The 15541-nt window shown below is 42.2% G+C and overlaps 1 protein-coding gene across 1 annotated transcript; it reads right to left on the reverse strand.

Moving 5' to 3' along the window:
* Positions 1–237: 237 nt before the first annotated feature.
* On the reverse strand, positions 238–14453 carry LEPROT (leptin receptor overlapping transcript). Its single transcript, XM_066626035.1, has 4 exons — positions 14360–14453; positions 12510–12585; positions 11713–11899; positions 238–6270 (listed from the first exon to the last, which is right to left on the reverse strand). Exons 1-4 carry the CDS (start codon positions 14373–14375, stop codon positions 6154–6156), a joined length of 396 nt encoding a protein of 131 aa, XP_066482132.1. The 5' UTR covers positions 14376–14453; the 3' UTR covers positions 238–6153.
* Positions 14454–15541: the final 1088 nt, after the last annotated feature.

Raw genomic sequence — 15541 nt, forward strand, 5'->3', positions numbered from 1 at the left:
AAGTACTTTAAATTGAACTTGGAGCATTTACTAGGCAACATTTGCTGTCCACATGTATGAAGCAAAATGTTTTTTGACCATTTGTTCTGTGCATTGAAGAAGTTTTCTCCTGGCATTCACAGCATATAAGTTATGGATAAGAAATTCTTAGCTTTTCCATTGTAATAAAATGGAAAGGGACAAAATCAAAACACACGACAGAAAAAAGTCAAAGAATAATTTTATTAAGAGCTCTGAATAAAAACATACTTTCATTCACAAATGTATTGCAATAGTTCACTTACTTCAGAAATGTTCTTTACAAATATTACAAAAGTTCACATACTTTATATGAGACATATATATTTAGTAAACAGAGAATACTAAGTAGCTGTTTTTCAAAATAAGATTACAAAAAATTAATACAGCATTATCTTGCTTCTCTTGCCTTCTCCAATTTAGAGACAGTCACCCAATGACTAAATACCTCTGCAGAAACTCCATGGTATCTCCTAGAACAGCAAAACAGCACCCTTTCACTTACCATTCTTCCTTAGTACAGTACAAATATAAAATTTTAAACCTATCAACAAGCTATAACCCTTGTGTTTTTGCCACAATTGCAGGGTGGGACCAACTGAAAAATCTACTGTCCTCTAAATTCTCTTTACTATCTTTTATATACAGTACAATGAGAAATCTGTACTAGAAAGAGGTCTTTTTCTTTGGTCACAATAAAGTGAATTTAAATGTACTGGTATTATCTACCACCAAAATTGCCTACAGTTGAATAAATAATCAATTTACTAAATGGAATCACCCTATTGTGGCTACAATATTTTCGGCTAAGAACACATAAGGAAAGGAGTTTCAAAAATAGGACAATGAATTGTAAGCTGTCCTGTTTTGAATCCATAACCTATGCCACTGATTAGATCCTTGAACACCAATACGTCACGTAAGGTGCAATGCTCCCGGTCAGGGACTCTGCCTCACCTGTCAGCCACCAATAAAGGAGTCAGACAGGGCTGCATATTGCAAAGAGCCCTGGTGCTCTTTGCACCGCTTCCTCAGGGTGTGCGGGGCAGAGGCGGGAAAATCCTGGGAGCCCATTGGCCCCCAGGTGACAGATGGGTGTGGTGTGGCTGTTGCTGGGGCTGTTTCAGGTGCCGAGCCATAGAGGTGATGGAGGGCAGGGGGAAGGCACGAAAGGGAGAGGGAGCAGAGTGAAAAGAGGCTGGACCGGTGGAGCTCAGGAACCGGAGCCCTGTATCGGGCCACATGGCCGGACACGGGACTCCTTGATTCTGTGCCAGCTAAAGATCTGCTGCAGAACTGATTAGCCCCTTTGCAGGGCTACTTCCCTTCCCCCTTCCCCTGATGAGCCGCAGGTGGCTGCCCGGTGTACACAGGATACTTCAGCAACCATTTTTGGTGCTGTGGCAGCCCTATATGCTGGGCAGTTCAGGATTGGGTTGCCTAGCAATAGTGAATCACAACCAATTTACTATGGAAGTGATTCAGGACCCAATCCTATCCAATTTTCCAGCACCAGTGCAGCTGCAATGTAGCCCCAAGGTAAGGCAACAAATGTTCCCATACCTTAAGGAGGCCTAAGTGACTGCTGCACCACCACAAGATGCAGTGCAAGACCCATTGGCAAGTTGCACTGGCAGTGGAAAATTGGATAGGACTGCGCCCTCAGTTGGTTTCTTTGTAATCATTTATGCAGCTGTGATATAATAAAGCTGTAACAGATTAATAACTAACTTGATTTGGATTTTTGTTTTCATTTCATTGATGTGATCTTGTTCTTTCTTATGGATGGTTCACATCCTGGATCTCTTGTTTTTAAACAGTTTCTTGTATAATTTTTGTATTTTTATTTGATTGGATTTACAGATAGAGCCTCGGTATCTGCAGGGGATCCGTTCCCGGACCCCCTGCAGATGCCAAATTTCACAGATAATTAAATCCGTGATTGGTCCCACCTGAGCCTTCTGGAGGTGACCAGAGCTACGTTCCAGACACCTCCGGAGGACTTTCAGAAGCCAACACAGGCAGCGCCTGTGCCTGCTGCCTCTGTAGACTTCGGAATGGCCTTTTTGGCCCAAAAAAAACCTGCAACTTCCAGTTTCCTGAGAGAAACCAGAAGTGATTTTTTTAATGCCATAAAAGGCATTCTGACACCTGAGGAAACTCCTAGAGGGATTCCCTGGACCTCAGAATGCCTTATATGGCATAAAAACATAACTTCCTGTTTTCCTTGGGAAACCAGAAGTGTTGTTTTTTTTTTGGTCGAAAAGGCCATTCTGAAGCCTGCAAAGGCAACGGGTGGACGCGCACTGCTTCTGTGCACTTCAGAAAGCCCTGTGGAGGAAACCATAGTACAGCTCCAGTCACCTCTGGAGAGCTCAGGTGGAGCCAAGTCAGGTTCCACACGGGTCCAGGGAGACCCACGTTGAGCCAGATCTGCGGATGAATAATCCGTGGATATGGAGGTCCCACCTGTATATGAAATAATATAAAATGGCACTTCCGAGTAAGACTACTATATTATGTAATGAAAAATCACTGAAGTAACCAAAAGTTGATTCACAGATAGTGGAAGCCAGTATCAGGTTCCTGTGAATCTTTATAATCCTACTAGTATAATAAACTTCATATCTTCTGCAAATCAGCAAGCAGATATAATGATATTTACACAGGAACTACAAAATGTTTTGGGGCATATAGATTCCCATTTGAAAGAGAAAAACAGTGATCTCTGTGGAAATTGAACATTATTGGCCATTATAGTTAAATTTAGCATCATAGTCCAGATTTTAAAGGGTATGATAAACTTTGTGGGTGGGAGAAAGACGAAGGCCACAATCCTAACCAGGTCTGTTTAGGAGTAAGTCCTATTTTGTTCAATGGGGCTTACTCTCAGGAAAGTGTGGTTAGAACTGCAGCCTAATTTTCAAATACCGAATCAGATATCAAAGCCAAATTTTTACTCTTCCAGTCCTAGTTGACAATTAAAAAACAAACTTTAACCTAAGGATTAAAAAATTGTCTCCAATTTCAAACAAAACAGAATGGGGGGGAGAAACTGTCAACATATGAAATGATTTTACAAATTATCCCCAATCTCCTACAAAGCCTAAGAGTAACAATTAAAATATTAGTGTAGGTACTTCTAAATCTAAGCACCTCACAAATGACTCTTGTTTTTATAGGACTGCTATGAAGTATGAATAGTTACAAGCCCTGAGTCATTTAAGATTACATAACATTCTGAATACTTTACAATAAAATAGCATTATACTACTGCCATAAATGTAAACTTTTAAATGTACTATATCATACTGCATAAGCTTTTAGTTGTACTAAAGCTAACTAAACAGGAACATCAACATTTACCATTGGCATTCCTACATCATTTTGGACTCCATCCATTTATATACAGGTTTTGTTTCACAGCTTGATAAGGTATGTAATCAAACCTTTCCATCATAAGTCAACCATCTTAAACCTCCATGATCTCACATGACTAGTCCTTTACAAGAAAAATACATTTATGTCATTTCAACATGATAGTCCACTTCCCAAAACAACAGATAACATAATAAACTGGATAAATCAATTATGGGCAAACAAATAGGATGAATCAAAATCTAGTAAATGGAGCTTTTTAATGAAAATAATAAGAGCCATAACCTGTATTCAGAAGAACATTTGCACAGGTATCCCCACCACTCATTTCTTGTGAGTCTTCTATGTTAAACAAGTATATTATTCAAAGTTAAAAACATTTTTAAAAAAATTCATATACATAATATACTCTTTGTTTAACTGGAACAGGTCACTATTACTCATGTCATAATTAAACAAGGCTTTCCAGCATAACACTCATTGGTCAACGTACAACACCAACATTAATTTTGACAAAACTTTTTTTAAAAACTGAAAAATTGCTCTTAGTAGTAGATTATCAGTAAATCAGACACATTCCCACTGCATATATTAAGTAAAAATGGGTGGTAGCAATGAAATCAAAACAGCCTCAGAAACTGAAAAATTCTCCATTATTGGAGGTCTTTAAGCAGAGGACAGATAGCCACCTAAGAGAGAGGCTGTAGCCGTGGACATCCTGAACTGCACTGATTCTGTGTGTTTTGTGAATAAAGTACAAAAATGCCTCAAATAAAATTTATATGGTTTAGCTGAACAAATTCATTATTCCTGATCTGAGCAAGGAATTAAAATGAGAGGTGGAAGTCTGGCCTTTCATTAAAGAACAGTACGCTTCTCTCTTTCTGCCATCAAGTACTTGTTCTTGTGAACACAGGAGTCTTGCCGTATTTGCAGGGATCAATTCCAGCCTCCCCCCTCACCGCAAAAATTGTGGATATGGGAGAACTCTACCAGTGCAATGCTCCATGGCCCCCTGCACCCATTACTTTCTGTTTTCTTCATAATAAGTAGTCATGTTCCTTCCTTTTACTGACATGACAAGAGGAACACAAGGGGCAGAGACTAAGTGAACATTAATAGGAAATAGGACAGTTCCTGCCTCCCACAGTTCTGCGTCCCCCTATTGTGCTGGCTGCCTGTCTGCTAGAGGTTTTCCTCTTGTAGCATCTATAAAAGCAAGAAATATGACTGCTTGTTAATGAAGAAGGTTGCACAGGTGGGCACGGAGAACTGAAACTGTTGATACCAGATACTGGGAAACAGGCCTGTAATAACTCTGCATTCCCTCTCAACAGTGATTATACCTTTTTAAAGCAAGATTCTGAGCTACTTTGTGGAATGTTATGATAGAATATCAATTGTGCAAAAAGTATTGAATAGAACTTTAAAGTGTTCTGAATAGAACACTATAACTGAATGCTAGTAAGGCACATTGTTATGAAGAATCCCTAAAAGAGAATGCAGTATGCAAGGTTGGTCTTTGTCATATGAATACTACAGTACTTCATAGTAGCCAGAGTTCAAGAATAAGCTGCTATAGCCACTGAAAGATATTTAGCAGATTTTTATGTCAGAGGAAAATATATTGAAAGTTATTTTACTGATTTCTAAACTAATGTATTTATCATATTCCCTAATTACTAGTTCAATATACAGGTACAGCCTATTTATCCGCATTAGTTCCGTTCTGTGACTCGGCGCAATTAACAAAAAACACGTTGTGCTAAATTCCATAGTTATGCAAATACAGCCTGAAGCCTGACACTTCTGCATGGAAGAAACTAAGGCAGCTGTTCTCAATTCCCTCCCCTCCCCCTCCTTCCCCTTTCGGTACCCCCACCCCGTTCTCGTTGAGACAAATTCGCAGATAAAAAATCCATGGATGAATAGGCTGCAACTGTATATAGCACTCCATACTAGCAGAAAATTTGGTATGGCAAGCAGAATTCAGCACCCTGAGAATCTTAGCATTCATTATTTACAAAGTTTACACTTGGAAAAATGTCTGTGAAAGTATGTTTGCAAAACATGCAGACAATACCTGATCATATCATAAAATGTTTAACAAAAAATGCTCTGACCAATTCCTTGTAAGAATAAACTTTACAAAACAAAAAAGCACTCCAATTTGCCTAAGTTAGCAGAATTTGGATTTTTTGTTTGTTTTAAAACACACACACCATTATACAACACTGCAATCCTATGCATGACTACTCAGAAGTAAGACCTACTTAGTAAGACTCAATGGGTGTTAACTCTCAGGAAAATGTGTATAGGATTGCAGCCACCTTAGCTAGACAACTTGGTGACATTGGGATATCCAGAGCAATGGGAAATGAGAGAGCAGGTAGTTTAACTTGCTTCATGAAATTTTCCTTCATGTAAAGACTATCAGATGCTGGTAAACCTTAAAAATAAAACTAGTTATACCAAAATTCAATATTTAAAAAATGTACAATTTGCAAAAATTGATACAATCATTCATTTGGTACAGACAAATATTCAGAGTGCATTTTTAAGTTCTAAAATTAAAAACGCATATATTCAAATATAAAAAGTAGTGTACAATACTACAAGGCTATAGATGCATACATGTAATATGTCTCGAAGTGCACATATATACACGGGGTGCCTGTACACACACATACACACAGCACTAACTCATATTAAAATTTTGTTTAAGTTGTAAAAGGAAGAGTCATATCCCAATGAAGTCTACCACTGTTCCCAGCTAAAATCATCTCCTCCACCAAACAGAACAAAAAAGCCTAAAACAGTCAGAAAAATTACTGCGTTGCCGGCTAGCACAAGGCCACAAGCTCCCCACTTGATCTGAAACACAAAATGAAGAAAAAAAAATTAACCATCTAGTCATTGATAGAAAATACAGGTTGTTTTGAGCATTAGAGAAATACAAAGAAATACAGCACCAGGATGCTAAAAGCGCTTAAGATCAAACAGTAAATTCTGAGCACTAAGCATACTAAAATAATTAGTCATTTCAGAACTAGTGGTATACTTTGAAAATGTCATTAAATTTTTTTGCAAAATGCACTGACATACAAAAGAATTATTTATCCTTGATAACCAATTATTTATTCTTGACATTGGTCAAGAGAGCAATTAATGATAAGTTCATAAGTTGTTTTTTTTTAAGTTCATCCACCAAAGTAAGGAAAAATAAAAAATAACTTGTAGCTGGATCACTATAATTTTCTGAAATAACAAATGAAGGGCCTAAACTTATCCAACTTCCCAGCGCTGATGCAGCCATGCCAACAGGGTGCTCACACCATCCTGTGGCAAGGGGGCAGTCACTGAGGTCTTCTCAATGTAAGGGAGCATTTGTTCCCTTATGTTGGAGCTGCATTGCAGTTGTATCAGCACCTGAAAGTTGGATAGGATTGGGTCCTAAGTCTAGTTCCCCTCCCACAGACCACAGGCCTATAATAAAAAATGAGAAATTTGGAAGACTGTAGGAAAAAAACATATGAATTTTTTTATTCTTAAGAATGAGTGAAATTTTGTTTTAAGCAGTGTTTTACAACAATATCATACAGCAGCAAGACTTGGGCGCATCATTTAGAGAAGCTGTTCCCAAAGTCATACTTGGATTTTGGGACTGTGCTAAGGCCCCAACAACACTGCAGCGAGCAAGTGTTTTATAAACTTACCTGGGAGGTCGTGCTGGCCTCCAGGTAGGTTCAGGAGGCTCGCTTTCCCTCTGCGGGCCTCCCCGCTGCTTCAAATAGCTCCAATAGCTGATCAGGGCTATTTGGAGCAGTGCGAAGGCATGCAGAGGGGGCTGCAAGGCTCTCAGAAGCCAGCATAACCCTCTTGCTTGCCATTGGGGCACCCATTTCTAGGTCACTCCCCTTAAGGGGAAATGAACCTCTTCTGGTTCCCCTGATGGGTCATGATCTAGTGGCTTGAGAAATACTGATTTAGAGCCAAGATACAAAGTAACAATAGCATTATTCCAAACAAGCAACGTTTGTTGGAAGACTACTTTCAAATGTTGTAGAATACACAAAGGCAGCAGGCAGATATTAAATATTAAACCAAGGTTTCTTCTTACATGGATAAACAGAGTATAAGAGTGTTTGACTCACACCCAACATGAATAAAAGGAGATCTGAAACTTTTGGTTCAGAATAAGCCACAATTGAACAAGTTAGTTCACAAACCAGTCATGCAGTACAGAAGCGAGTCATGATGGGAGGCAGAGAAAAATACTCATCCCTGACGCAGCTGCTCTCAGTCTTACACAGGTAAAGGGCTAAGAGGGAGGTGTTTTGGTGGGGTGGAAAAATGCTTGTGAACCTTTCTGAGCTTGCTTATGGAAGAACTTCAGAGGCTTGAAACATTTTTTCCTTATTTAGAACATGTTTTTGAACCACCATAGTTCTGAGTCCAAGCTTAGAAAAGTTCAGCGGATGACCACATTTATTGCTAGATTATAGGGATTTTTATTTTCTGAGTTTTTCCTCTAGAAATTAGGGTTTGCCATTTCTGCATGTTAATACTGAGATCATAATAATACAAAGCCCTATATGGCCTGGGATCGGGATACCTACATGGAATGTGGGACTTGGGATTGCTTACATTCATCGAGTCCAGCTCATCCCCTTAGGTCAGTGGTTTTCAAACTGGGGCATCGCGACGCCCCAGCCTGAAGGCCCTGGCCTCTTTCCCCTTAAGGGGCCAGAGCAGCAAGGAGGCAGGGAGGAGGCAGTGACGCAATCCCCAGGGTCTGTAGGGACTGGGATGCACTCACCAGTCCCTTTGGCAGCCGTCCTGGGGTGCGGGGAGCCCTGCACAAGAGTCTGCAGGGCTCCCCAGCTCGTTAGAAGTGAAAGTGGAACAATTGTGCTCCACTTCCAGTTTTTCGGAAGTGGAGTGCAATCGCTCCACTTTCACTTTCTGCAGGCTGGAGAATCCTGCAGATGCTCATGCAGGGCTCCCCACACCCTAGGATGGCTGCTGCAGGGACTGGTGAGCACATCCCTGTCCCTGCAGCCCCCTGAGCAACATGATCCTAGGGATTGCGTCACTGCCTCCCCGCTGCCTCCCCCCTCCAGAACTTACAACAGTGCAAACTCTCCATGAGAGTTTGAAGACTGCTGCTTTAGGTCATCTGACAGGGCCCTGCTAAGAATTCCACCAGTATCCAAGGTAAAGGGGATAGAAGTGAGAAACAGGGCCTTCTCTGTTGTGGCACCACACCTCTGGAACATGGTTCAGAGGATCTTCAATCAGCCCCCTTTGTAGAGCAGTTCAACTGAGAAAAACATTTCTATTTCCCTAGCTTTTGGAAAGGGGGCTTAATGTTGCATTATGCAGTCGTGTGCCAGTTAATGACAGGGATTGGGACCACGATCCCCATCATCAAATGGCGCTTGATGCAATCTGAAGGGGATGCGCCACTCCCGCTCCCGTCCGGGTTGTCTGAGCTTACCAGAGGCAGCACACATCTGAGTGCTGCCTCTGTGAGGCTCAGATTGAGGGAAATTGCGGCTCTTGCACAACTTCTAGTTTCACAGAGAAAGCTGGAAATCATGCAAGAGGTGCGATTTCCCTCAGTCTGAGCCTTGCACTGTTTCTGGGAGGCTCAAACAACCTTCTGGAGGCAAAGGGAGCTGAGCTCCCTTCATATTCAGAGGGTGGGGGTGTGCACCCCCGACGACCAGGTGACCACATGTGGTGATTGCATATGTGATCCCAGTGTAAGCTGGTAGGTTGCCAATGGGCGCACACCTGTATATGTATTTTATATTTTTATGCATTTTACAATGTGTATATTTTTTGATGTTGTGAGCCACCTTGGGTGCCCTTAGGCAAGAAAGGGAGGGTGTAAATCCATCAATGGACCTTGATTGGACCCTACTCTTACATGTAGCTGTTTTCATGAAACATCTAGAAAGGGATGAGGAAAACATGGAGGAGACGGAGGCAGGGTGAAGGGGAGATCGGGCCCAGGAAGGGGGTGATTCGCAGCAGCAGTCCCTGCGAGGTTCTTAACCCCATTTCCAGGCCAGATCTACCTTCTCAGGTTTATGTGGACTTGTGCCAGTAATATCGCTGGTGCAGGTCTGAATTGTCCCAAGGCAGCAAGGGAGGCTTACCCCAGGCAAAAGGAACAAATGTTTCATCATGCCAAACCTTCCCTGCAGGAAACAGCAGACACCATGTTGGTGCCGCTGCATCACCTTGCAGAAAGGTAGGATTGGGATGCCTGAATTACTGTTTGAATACAACTGACTGTGCCAACTTATGTGCATCTACTTTTATGCATGGAAATAAACACACTGAAAGCAGTGGGATACATTCAAAAAATGTTCATAAGATCAGCATGCATAGCATCCTTCTACACTTGTATTTTTACATTTTATAAATATACTAAATACTACATTATTATGGACTAAATTAGTTACACAGAAAACATTACATGCTCATCAAGCAGTATAGTATGTTAAGGCTGCAATGCTATCCACAAGTACAAAGGAGCAAGTCCCATTGATTGTAATGGGTCTTACTTCTAAGTAGACATGTATAGGGTTATGAGCTAAGTTTGCTTAGTTTGCATACATTTCATTCCCGCCCCCAAAAGTGAAATAACTCTTTTTCTTTTAATGGTTTTGGTGTTTCCAGATGTTTGACATATCCAACCTTCAGCAAAAAAACAAATTGATATGAAAAAGAATGAATTAGAGCTCTCTCTAGTGGTACGACTATATTGTTACACTAAATCCTTTGAAAAATGAAATGTATTTGGCTGACAAACCAGCAAAAGAAAAAATTTTAAGCACTGGTACAGGAAGAGAAATTAGTTTAATGAGAAGGAATATTTTACAGGCAAAGCAAGTGCTAAGAACTACATTCTCTTGCTGAAGACAATCAACATGGTAAGGGAAACACTACTGTGCAAAGGCAACAATCCTTGCTTTGTGGTGCTAAATTCTCTTTCCTCTTCCAGTAGGGCAAATGGCTTAAAGTGGCAAGGACAATGCCTGCAATGCTTAATACAGAAGAAAAGCAAATTCCGAAAAAGAACACTGAAATGACTAGGGCCTAAGTTAGCTACAACTAACTTGTTTCCATTTATTTAAATTAGGGATGTCAAACTCATTTCATGCAGAGGGTAGCATTCATGGAGCCTGCTGAGGGAGAAGTGACATCATTAACCAAGAGGTGATGTCATTAAGCCTGCAGTTTTCAAACTCTCCGGGAGTTTGAAACCCGCAGTAAGTCTTTGCAGGGGCAGGAGGTCTGGTCTAGAGGGTAGAGCCTCCGTCTGCCTGAAGATAACATCCACAAGGTCGCCAGTTCGAGGCCACTGGCACCGTGCAACCTTGCAGCAGCTGACAAGCTGAAGCCGAGCTATTTCCATCTGCTCGGAGCGTGGGAGGATGGAGGCCAGAATGTGAAGCCAGATCGGAATGAAACACCTTGAATGTAGTGGATCTTGAAAGAAAGAACCTTCTTTCAATTGTAAAAATCCCTATTTAATAAGGGATTTAAATAAAAAAGCCTGCCTATGTAAACCGCCTTGAATAAAGTCTTGAATAAAGACCAAGAAAAGCGATATATAAATACCTGTTATTAGTATTATTATTATTATTATTATTATTATTATTATTATTATTATTATTATTATTATTATTATTATTTTGCAGGGGCAGAGGGGAGGCAGCAGGGGCAGGGGGAAGGTAGCGATGCGATCCCCAGGATCGCGTCGCTCAGGGGGCTGCAGGGACTGGGATGCGCTCACCAGTCCCTGCAGCAGCCGTCCCTGTGCGCAGGGAGCCCTGTGCGAGTGCCTGCAGGGCGCCCCAGGTCAGGGAAAGGGAGAGTGGAGCGATCCTGCAGATCCCACCGCTGCCTTCCCCCTGTCTCCTGGCTGCCCCCGCCCCTTAAGGCTTTGCAGAGTATCTCTCAGCTGCTGAGCTGAGAAGTGATGTCTGAAGTGCTACCACTGAAAGGGAGGCACACACAATAATTGGGTTCCTCTATATACTGAAAATATGATCAAGTTTTTCATATTTTCTCCTCTGTCATTTGCAGCTAATGGGTTCCTAAGTCAGAAAAAGTGCTTATTTCTGGTCATCACCGGCTTAATGATGCCAGTTCCTGCTTAATGACATCACTTCCCATCCTCAGCAAGTGCCATGAATGCTATTTGGCCTGCTGCATGAAATGAGTTTGACACCCCTGAACTAGAAAAACCAGGAATTAAAGTGTAAAGGCGCATATGAATCAACTATAAAAACTTACCACTTCAACTCGAGCAAGAATAATAGGAAAACCAAAGGCAGAAACCACAATTCCAGTTGTGAAGAAATATGCCAACTCCTTGCATGCACTGCTTGCAGCATCTGAATCATCGCTAACTCTTTTTGCAATGAAGTGAGGAATAGGGCAGATGGCGTAAAATATCAAAACAAATAGTGGCCAGTATACACTGCAAAAGGACAACACCCAAAATCAGAGAAGTTAAAGCAGCTTATAAATGAACTTTATGCACTATCCATTTTGTTCTTTTGAAATCAAAACAACTAAGTTTTTACACACACACTCTAAATATGAACTATACTGATCTATAAATCCAATAAGGGCATGTAAATTCAGCCTTCCAGTCCATCATGATACTTCTAACCAAGGGGCTCCTTTATCCTTTTTTACACATCCCCCACCTTTCACTCCTTGCTTTTTGAATTATTTCAGCTACTATTGCCCTTGTCTCCTCATATTTCCATCTCTGAAATTTCTGCAATTCCACTGCCCTACTTCCTCTCTACTTGACAAGCCAATTTCCACTCAACACCCACTCATTTAGCAGTGTCTGCCAAGCCATCCTAGCTTCACTTTCCTCCACCACTGTCTCACTGCTGTTCCACAAGCTATCACCATTACCATCTCTCACCTCCCTCTGTCATTTAAATGTAAAAATTCATTTTTTTAAAATGCACTCCTAAACAATTTGTTCAGAAACTTCACTCCAAATAAGTGTGCTTAGAACTAAAGAGCTGACTAATAGAACACTATGCATATTCAGATTAATGTATTCTTACCCATAATGCTCTAGGGCACACCCCAACATAAGAAATGTCAGGCCAATGACTCCAGTGAATGATAAGCCAACCAGAGCTATACAAATGAAAATAAAAAGAAGAAAATCAAAGCTGTTTAACTTCAACAAGTTAATATATAAAATTACTGCCCAGTTATAGTACTAAAATGTAATAAATTATGTGCAGTTTAATACAAAGTGAGCTAGTATTTCAGCTAAATGTGCATACAGGACAAATTTATATGGCTTTCAACATCTATGTATTTCAAGGGTAGAAGCATGTTTTCTTACTTGCTTAAATGATACCTGGTTAAAGTATCTTTCTAAAAGATACTATAGGTAAATAGCACAATCTGCACATAAATTGGCAGGGTGCCCAGATGTCCTCTTTTCCAGGACATGTCCTCTTTTTTAGCCTTGTGTCCTGGAAAAGAACTTAAATGTCCTCCTTTTCCCTTTGAGCAGGCAGTACTCAGCCTTCTTGTAATTAATAAATTATATGTAATATAGTTAAAAATTTAATAATGACTAATATAGTGTTTAAATTAACCACATGAAATCAATATAATTGTTTTTAGCTTTTATTTTGTCATGTCCAACATTTTTGGGGATGTCCTACATTTTGGGGGGTCTCGTCCTCTTTTGCGGTTATGAAAGTTGGTCCCTCTGTCTGGGTGGCTACAAAGGACAATTACTGGTCAGCTCTTTTACAAGATGTATATAGTTTTGGGGTTGTTTTTTTGACAAATCAACACAGATTTAACCCAATTCAAACGAGTGTTTTGGGGACAGAGAAATTAGATGCAATGAAGTCGAGTCTCGTTTCACAGCTGTCTAGATTAGAAGAAGGCATGCCAGCAAGTACAGGTTTACTCACACCCCTACCTGACCAGTTGCACCTGCTAGAATTCTGCCCTCTCTGAACATCCAGCTTGGAACTTCCATTTCTCTCAGGCGCTGCTGCTGAGCAAACACCCCAGCAAAGTGTAGGACACAGGAAGGGATGCTGGTAAACATACTGTGCAAAGTTTACTCTCCCACAAGACGACATTGCCATGCACTGTGGGGATTCTGTCATTCCAGCTTCCTGAGCATGTGACTTTAAATAAAAATGTGAATCTTTGCTTCAAAGATTTTACAACCTCCTCTTTCCACCAGTGGCCTCCAGTTCATTTTACTGTACATACAGACATCATTACTGAAAGAAAGAAACACTCCCCCCCCCTTCACCATAATGGGTATAGTGGTTCGAAGACCTAAACCCTGGAAAGATCTGGGTTTCAGTACCCACTCAGCCACCAAGCTTCCTGAGCCAGCCTAACTTAGGGCCCAATTCTATCCAGTGCCAGAGCAGCTGTGCCAATGGGGCCTGCACTGCATCCTGTGGTGGGGAGGCAGTCACAGAGCCCTCCTCAAGGTATGGGAACATTTGTTCCCTTACCTTGGGGCTGCATTCTGCACCCAGTGCGAGAAAGTTGGATAGGATTGGGCCCTTAGAGCCCAATCCTATGCGTGTCTACTCAGAAGTCAGTCCCATTATAGGCAATAGGGCTTACTCCCAGGACAGTGGAGAGGAGCGCAGCCTTCTCCCCCAGTGTTGTTGTGAAGGGAAGAAGGGAGCCCTGCCTCTTTTGCACGAAGGGCGGGGCAGAGCACCACCGCTTGCTTTTAGGAGATGCGCGCAGCAGCGGGGGCCACTTGGAGTTGGCTGCTGGAGCATCCAAGCTAAGCGAGGGGGGGACGCAGCGTTCCAATCCCGGGCAGCGGAGGACCGCGGTAACCATGGCGACAGCTGAGCTCCAAAGGCCACAGCACTGCGGGGGGGGGTGGAGGGCGCGCGCGCGCAGATACCTTTAATCCCTGCCATGTCCCCTGGGCTGCGCGTGGGAACTTTCGCTTCTTGGGCCGCTTGCTCGACTCTGAAAGCAAAAGGGGCTGGAAACTGTGTGGCAGCTTCTTCCGCCTTCTGTTCACGTGGTCCCTCCTCAGCCTTCCCACGCAAACAAATACTGTGGAGCCGCCTCAGCCAGCCACAGAGAAGCCCAGGAAACACTGACACACTTTCCAGGGTGGCGCCCTTCTTCCAGGGCTGGGGGCGGCAGCAGCAGCAGCACAGCCTTCTAGCCAAAAAAGGGGGGGGGCTTCTTGTGAGAACTTCTGCTCAGTTTATTTTGAAGAGGGAGCAGCTTCCTGGCAGTCGTGCAAGTGAGGCTGCAATCCTAGCCACACTTTCCTGGGAGGAAGCTCCATTGACTATAATGGGGCTTACTTCTGAGTAGACAAGCATAGGAATGGGCTCTACATTCCCACTTGCCCCTTCCTCACTTTGCATTTGGGTTCTCCGCTGTACACTGGCCCCACATGAAGAGGGTGAGCCAGGCTCTCTCCCCTGCCATCTCCCCCAACCTGCCAATGCAACAATACACAAAGCACAACTGTGTGCTAGTGGAGCACAGCACAGCACATGCAAGGTGGGATACCGACTCCAATTAGATATTCCAAGCTAAGTTGGCTGTTCTATGCTGTCATGTGGCATAACAAGTCACCAGTGTCCCTCAACCCATTTCTGCCCGGGCCACAGGTAGGCACATTTGATCCCTGTTGCATATAGGCAGAAATGGCTTCACACAGCATTCACACCTACAGGCCAAGACTGGAGTGGTTTATTGTGCTCTGAGCCTGAGAGTGCAGTACACATGAATTTAGTTAGGTACAACCTGTTCAGTATCTTTGCAGTAGCATTTGCATGCACATATTGGAAAGTGGACCAATTTTTAAGGTACATGGCTGTAGTTAGTTGCAGCTAGTTAGTCCAGTACTAGTAAGCCTCTTTCTGTGTATTACATATGCTTTCATGGTCACCTGAAGTTTTAAATACATGCATCCTTCCTATTTTAGACTCCCCCGCCCCCTTATAAACATTGTAATTCTCACACACCAGAAAACTAGAGCATCTATTTATTCCTCTGTGGTATTAAAGTATCATGGAAGGAGACAGACATAGGGGAACATTTTGCATTCAGCAGTACCAAT

This window comes from Tiliqua scincoides, chromosome 4 (assembly GCF_035046505.1).
Source record: "Tiliqua scincoides isolate rTilSci1 chromosome 4, rTilSci1.hap2, whole genome shotgun sequence".
In the NCBI taxonomy this organism is placed as follows: domain Eukaryota; kingdom Metazoa; phylum Chordata; class Lepidosauria; order Squamata; family Scincidae; genus Tiliqua; species Tiliqua scincoides.